The 7421-nt window shown below is 32.7% G+C and overlaps 1 protein-coding gene across 1 annotated transcript; it reads right to left on the bottom strand.

The window, feature by feature from the left end:
- Positions 1–1972: 1972 nt before the first annotated feature.
- LOC143600415 (protein ABIL1-like) lies at positions 1973–6956 on the bottom strand. Its single transcript, XM_077078112.1, has 10 exons — positions 6876–6956; positions 4455–4537; positions 4107–4257; positions 3659–3758; positions 3464–3556; positions 2836–2920; positions 2689–2744; positions 2501–2607; positions 2221–2378; positions 1973–2077 (listed from the first exon to the last, which is right to left on the bottom strand). Exons 1-9 carry the CDS (start codon positions 6918–6920, stop codon positions 2238–2240), a joined length of 861 nt encoding a protein of 286 aa, XP_076934227.1. The 5' UTR covers positions 6921–6956; the 3' UTR covers positions 1973–2077; positions 2221–2237.
- Between the last annotated feature and the right edge of the window lie 465 nt (positions 6957–7421).

The raw sequence follows: 7421 nt of genomic DNA, 5'->3' as shown, positions 1-7421 counted from the left end.
TTACATTTACAGAACAAAACCCAGATCAAAAGTTTCTTCGAATCAACAGATCTTGTGAATCATTATTATTATTATTATATAATTATTACTGCTTCAGATTTGAGGTCAACTCGTGTTCTTCTCAGTTGTTGTACTTTGAATATTATTATTATTATACTTCTTCCGTGGGTGATTATAAGTAAGAGCATTCTCATCTCTTTCTCTATATTTATGTGGGTGAAGTTTGCAACTATAGGGTGAGGTTTTGAGTGATTGTGAGTGTAAATTATAGGGGGAAGAAAAATGTAGTAATATTTTGTAAATTTGGGGAAATATTTAGTGAACATTGTTTGCCCCTATTTATTTTTTAATATTTGTTGGATTGATTGTGAGTAGAGGAGAGAGAAAACTGTAATGATAAAGGTATAAAAAATATTATTTAATTAAATAAGAGAAAAAAATATAGTGTTTTTTAATGTAATTATAGAAATAGGGATGGAGAATGGGATAAGAATGCTCTAAATATTAATTATACAGATTGAATGAATGTATGATTTTATATTATTTTATTATTATTATTTTATAGGTGTTTGTAAAACTTTTTTTTTATTGTTAGTGTGAATTTATCATGTGTAGTAGTATTTCTCAAATATTAGACTTTTATTTTAATCAGGCTTACGCTAGAGTCAGGGATTATAAATTTATTTAATTTAGTTGTTTTTTAGTTTAATTACTTTTATTATACTTTAAATAAACATGTTGAGGATATAGTTTTATGTTCTTTAATTAAAAGAGTTTATTTTCCTTACACATAATTAGATTAATAATTAGCCTTTAGCGAGGTATTAAAGAGTAAGTGAAGATTTGGATTGTAGACCATAAAGTTTTAAGTTTGAATCTGATCGCAATCAGGTTTTACCATAGTGGGCCCGGTGACAGGTTTTCCCTGAAACATAAGATAGTGGGCTTAAACTACCCAGCGTTGTCTAAGGTACGGGGTGCCTTTTGCCATTGAGTTACCCTGGGTAACCGGCCTTTATTCATTGATCGTTGAAAAAAAAATGTAATAGTTAAAATTTGTATTATTTTTAGAATAAAAACTAAACTACAATTTACATTCTTAACAGTCAACACTGACAAGCCATTGACTCATTCGATCATCTTTATTCCACCATAATGAGGAAATCGGTCATATGTGAGAAAACATTATGACCTAATCTGAAACCTCTATTTTTTGTATGGCAGGAGAGACTTGAACCAAATGCCTCTCTCTTTTTTAAATGAAGTATTTGGGGATCTCATCTCAACCACGTACACTAGGATTATTGACAACTACGGTTTGGACAACTTTGTACTTAAAATAAATAAAATTTGAATAAACCCTATTATAACATACTTAAAATACAATGTAGGTTTACATTAATTAATGTACTTCAATTTTTCTGCTTTATAGTTATAAATACAATGAAAATCTTAGTTAATAAGTTTGAAAATGACAATTATTTCAAAGAAATATGTTAGGATCAAAGGTAGTTATTGTGTCATTCAAAAATAAGAAGAAAAAGCTACATGTAATAGCAACTTATAAGGTACTACCATAAATTCTTTTCGTTTGTAACTGGAAAAATTTTTAACATGATGTTACATGACTGGCGGTGTATGTGCTCACCGTCGCATTGCGCAAGCACTCTTCTAGGTGTATTAAAAGGATATCCAGATGTAGAAAATAGGTTGAAGTTGAGCATTCTATTTTAGTTTTAAACGAATGTTTTCAAGTCTTCAGCTGTTGCATAAAAGGCCAGATCAACTTATGATTATAACGAAAAGGTCCCCTAGGTGGTATAATTGGTTCAATACAAACACCGTTTTTGTTGTGTCGTTGACGTTATATGATGATCTAATATGAATAAGATGCATTTGCATTGTATGGATGTATCATCAATAAGAATTCAGAATCGAAGAAGAATGAACGGGGAAGTCCTACTTATTACAAACATTTTATGTGTTTCTTACAGCATATACAACTCCACGCTACAACCATACTTACCGACACTGATACCGATACAGACTACTTCTGCTGCATTCCTGATCCTACACACTATTCAAGTTATTTATATTAATACGAATTAACTTAAATGCTAACAAAATAAAATGCTGCGGGTGACTCATTTTAAACCCTTTTTGATCCATTGCCCGACCCACCCCTCGTGTCACCTTAAGCATAAGCAATGAAAGTTGTACCTTGCATTTGGATACTATTAAGCTGACCCTTTCAATTGTTTGTTGGTCTTTTGCTTCACAAAGAAGGCCGATAACAGACTCTTGCTGCGAGCAGGTGTGCGTCTAGGGTTATCAAATGATCGAAACGGTGTCATTGGCTTGGGATCATCATCAGGATCCTGTCATTCCATCAATTGCATATTATCAAATGACTAAAATACCCTCTCGGTTGTGAACCAAAACAAAATCAGTGCAGAAGCTAGCATTCAAATAATAATAGTTTTTGTTCATTTTGTCATACCCTTTGTGTGATGCCAAGTGTCTGCATTGCTGAACTTGATGCGGGCCCTACATTCGGCAACTGAAGATGGCTTGTTAATGTTCTTTTCCCCATGTTCTCTTCAAAATCTACATAGACAAGTACTTAGATTTCAGTTTCCGGTAACTAACATCTACCTAATATAGCAAACAAAGTAAACTCGTGCATACTGGACGTGTGAACAGATGTAGGAGTACTACGCCGGGAAGTTTTAGAATCTTCAACGCTGCAAATATAATCTTGTTATTTACCATTTCGTTTTTTGGGCCTTAATTTGTTTACTAAATGTTATGAGAACAGAAAAAGTTACGGATTACCTCGTCAATGGCCGTGAACTCCCTTTCAAAGTAGATTTGGTTTCAGTTGCTAAATGCCAAGAAAGAATATTTGCAGCTGGGGTACCTGGATTAAATGCAAAGGATACGTATGTATTATAGGACTTAGATGCTTACAACTTTATGAACAATTCTAATGCTGGAATATCTACTGGCTTAAGAGAAAGACCTCCCTAGGTACTATGGTTTACACTATTTCAACTGGTACGGGCTTGACTGTAATGTTTGACTTTCTAATCCACCATACTAGACATTTTAAAAAAATTAGCAATTGACCTTGTGAAAATGCCCAAAAAAAAACAGTATAGTTTGCAGGAACAGTAAACTCTAGAGAAATAAGTAAAATATAAAAGAAGAAATAACCATCACACTAAAACTATAGTCAAATCGTCATGCTAACTTTTATTGGAACAGGAAGCCAATTTAGATGGTTCAAAAGCTAACTTTTATTAACAATGACAAACTAGCGTAATCTTCTGAACCCACTTCAACAGTCAATACCACCAATAGACTTTTAGTGACATTAATGGGCAAATAGGTGATATTAACTTAAATTCATCTTGAGAAAGAAAGTGTTGCAGTTTTCATGAGTGAGGGGAGTATATGTTACCTGAAGTAAATTGACGAGGTCGTGGTTGAAGATGGCTTTCTCTTCCATCAGCTTGAAACTGTGGACTAAAATGGACCTTTTTGTTGACAGAATCTAGCTTGAAACAAAGGCACAGTACCAAAAGGAACATTAAGCTGTTGCATGTTGATTGATGAACATTATTTATGTATTCCAGTATAAAGATAAGATTCTTACTTGGTAAAATGTAATGCTTGTGATGACTTGGTAAAACTGCTAACAGTTGTTGCTGCCTAATAGCTTCTCTATCCGTATACGTTTGGCATGTAAGAAGTTGCTTAACAACAAAAAAGATATCGTCATATTATGTAGGTTGGTTAACTTTCTGAACCACTGGCACCGATCTTGTAATAATGCCACAGATACAGCAAAGCTTGCAAAATTAGGTGATGTTGGACAAAATATGGATAGTCAGATATTAGGATGCCAAAATATAAAAGTATTGTAACCAGCATTTTTTTGTCCAAAATCCCCATTCTTGTAGAGCATTTCTTCTTTTGTTAACATTTTTGCACTAAGTGGTGATTAGCTTGCAACAATAGGCCAAAACCAATGGTTTTAGAAGTCGATAACTACATTACGGTTGTATCGAAGACCTCTTAGGAGAAAAATTAATATATCTTACCTGATGCAAACATGAAACATGTAACTCTGTTGATGAAATTTCTAAAGTCTGTTGGTCCACAATGTCTGTTAGTTTGTAAGCAACAGTGCCAATATGGTCAACAGCATTTACAAGGGCTCGAATAGCGTAGTCTTTCAGGTTATCAAGGACCCTGCAAAAATTATATAAATGGATGATTCTAGATTGAAACTTTGCTAAAAGAGAAAATACGTACATTCGACATCCTAAAAAATTACTGTAATAATAGTTTGTTTACCATGAAAAGTTAAATATGATAGTTTGAAAAGTAAATTACGCATACAAGGCTAAGCTCTCAATTTGATAGGTAATCAGTGAGATGATTCTTACATCTGTTTTTGTTCACTGTGCAGATAAGATTTTTCACAATATTCTGCCGCTGAATAAAGCTGAGGCCTTAAGTTTTTGAGTTCCTAAAACAAGATAAAACAACTATAAGTTGATTAGCAATACAAAAAATAGCTATTACTCTCGCATCACAAAGCTACCACCAACAATCCCCTTTAAGAGGCTTAAAAGTTAAAACACATATCTATATTGGTAAGCTAACAAGTTGGGTATGTTATGAAAGCATAACTGTAAGAACAAAATTGATAACCAATAAATATAGCTATTACACATTGGGCAAGAGCAATACACGAAGATATGACACTTAACAACAAAATTCAAGAGAAAAGCCATTATGATTAAAAATGTCAATCTGACACCAACTAACTTTAAGTAAGACTCATCATATCCCAAAAGAAACGGGATTGCATATACAATCAACATGCATTTAGAGAGAGAGAAAATAATGCACAAGATACTTTTTGCATTGTCCTGTGCACTATTTTCCTCATTTCTTTTCTCTCCAGATTTCAAGTCCATCCACCTCTTCTTAAGGGACAAACAATCACGTTTTCACCACATAAATTGGCTTCAACCAAAGTGATAGAAACTGGAAACAAGTAAGTTTATTTTATTTGGTGACTTTATTGCACAAACAAATGCTTTGTTTAATCACTTATAACATATGATCTATGAACTAAAACAAACGGCAAACATTTTTCCAATTCTACATTTGTTTCACACACATAAAGCACGTAGTTTTTTTTATTATTAGTTAGTTTATAATAAATTTGTGAGAGATTATACTATAGATATATTTGGTTCTATGATGCTTGATGGCTTAAAGAGTGATGAAAACCCCTGGCGACAATGCTAAATTACCCAAACCACCAAAACAGTACAAGCTAGTCACAAGTTTAAACCAAGCCCTATCCTATAACTAAATGATTAGCCTTGTGTGCCCTGATGTTAGTAGCTGTTCACAAAAAAAGGAATGGTCGGTGTCAACGGTTCGTTCAGACTATGAAGTTTGTGTTGGTGTTTTTTTAACATTCATATTCGTATATTAATTTGCATATAAATAAAGCACATAATAATACTCATATATATTTGTGTTTTATAGTTAATATTTTTACTTAAATCTATACGACAAGATTTGAAATTCATTGTTCATGTTAGTTCAACTTTTAAACGAACATAAACAAACTTCCCAATGAACAGTTCACGAACAGTACAGTTTGGTTAGCTTCGTTTACAGCCCTGGGCATCACAATGAACATGTTAAATGCTTAATAACACAAACCACCAGTACCATACGAGCCATTCACAAGTTTCGAACCAAATTCAAGTTTGCAACTGATTAAACTCTGACTTAATTAGGGTTTAATTTTGCCCTCCTAATATTACAATTTATTCACATCACACTTTAAGCTACTAATAAAAAAGAAGCCCACTACTGGTAAGCCATATTCACAGAGCATAATACAAAATCATCGTCAATATGTAAAATATCATTGACTATAGCAAACCCTATCCTATAACTAAATGCAACTCCATACAAATCAACCTGATTAGCCTTTGTGTGTCCTGATTTTAGTACTTGTTTGTGTTGGTGTTTTTTTAACATTTATATTCATATATTAATTTACATACAAATTAATCACATAATACATGTATATTTTTGTTTTATAGTTACTATTTTTTACTTAATCTATATGAGAAGATCAGAAAAATCAATGAACAAACTTAAAGAACACAAACATTAACAAACACATTATCGAATGTTCATGAACATGGCCTCTGTTCATGTTCGTTCATTTAGCGAAATGCCTTGTTCATGTTGGTTCAATTATTTATTAAACGTACGAACATAAACAAACTTGTCTCCAAACAGTTTAGGTGTCAAAATGAATATATTAAATGCTTAATAATAATAATAATAATAATAATAACAACCCACCCACCCAAACCAGCAGCAGCGTACGGGCTATTCAGAACCAAATCCAAGGCTACAACTGAATTAGGGCTGCCCAAACTTATTCACATCACCACAGCTTGAGTAACTTAATTAAACTCCGTCCGTATATCTATCTATCTATCTATCTATCTATCTATCTATCTAGGGTTTAAATATTAAAGTTGGAGCGAGCTACTAATAAAAGGAATGGCGAGTGTCAGCGGTTCGGTCTGGCGACCAAGTTTGTGTTAATGATTTTTCTAAAACACATTATCATCGACCGTTCACGAACACAATTGAACGAGCATTGCTTGCTTCTGTTCGTGTTCGTTCGTTCATTTATTAAACGAACCTAAACTCCGTCCGTATATCTACTTAATTAGGGCTTATTTTAACAGAAACACCTACTACAAGTCAAATTCATAGTACATAATAATAATAATAATCAATTGAATTGAATTGAATACCTGTAAAGCTTTAACAAATCCAATGCTCTGCTCGTCAAACGTCATTATTATTATCTGATTCGATTACTCAAACACAACAAGAACAAGTGTGAATTTGAAACCCTAGCCTCGCGTAGTTGGTGATCGTAAAATGTAAACGGCGGTGAAGTGTCTTGTATTTATTTATTTATTTATTTATTAGGTGGTGGTTGGCTGGCAGTTGAGAGGAGAAAACGCGAGTTTAGGAGTTGCTTCCGAACGACTAAACCGACTCGTCTTTTGAATTACGCACGCAGTGATGCGATTTACTCCTCAAAAGTATACGCACACCACATCCGATGCTTTGGGTGAGTATCTTAATAAAAACGATAATTAAAAATTGTATGATGTATTTTGAGCAATGTTTTTATTGAAAATTACTTTTAATTGGCTCATATTTGAATTTTAAAAGTTTTAATAGACAACGAGTTAAATTAAATGAGATTAAATGCAATTTAATAATTATCGATATAAGAAAAATTAGAAACTCTTGTATTAGGTTATATACTTATTTATTTTAATTTACAT

This window comes from Bidens hawaiensis, unplaced genomic scaffold (genome assembly GCF_021521415.1).
Source record: "Bidens hawaiensis isolate Kalapana, Puna unplaced genomic scaffold, B.hawaiensis_p1.1 tig00054078_1, whole genome shotgun sequence".
Classification (NCBI taxonomy): domain Eukaryota; kingdom Viridiplantae; phylum Streptophyta; class Magnoliopsida; order Asterales; family Asteraceae; genus Bidens; species Bidens hawaiensis.
Note: the sequence above shows the minus strand (reverse complement) of the source record. Positions and strands in the feature narration are given on the sequence as shown.

Excerpts from the sequence above, each read along its gene's own strand:
- LOC143600415 (XM_077078112.1), bottom strand. The coding sequence starts at position 6,920 with ATGACGTTTGACGAGCAGAGCATTGGATTTGTTAAAGCTTTACAG. Across the intron at positions 4,538-6,875 it reads GATTTGTTAAAGCTTTACAG|GAACTCAAAAACTTAAGGCC; the intron begins GTATTCAATTCA and ends ATCTTGTTTTAG. Across the intron at positions 2,608-2,688 it reads TACATCTGTTCACACGTCCA|ATTTTGAAGAGAACATGGGG; the intron begins GTATGCACGAGT and ends TTGTCTATGTAG.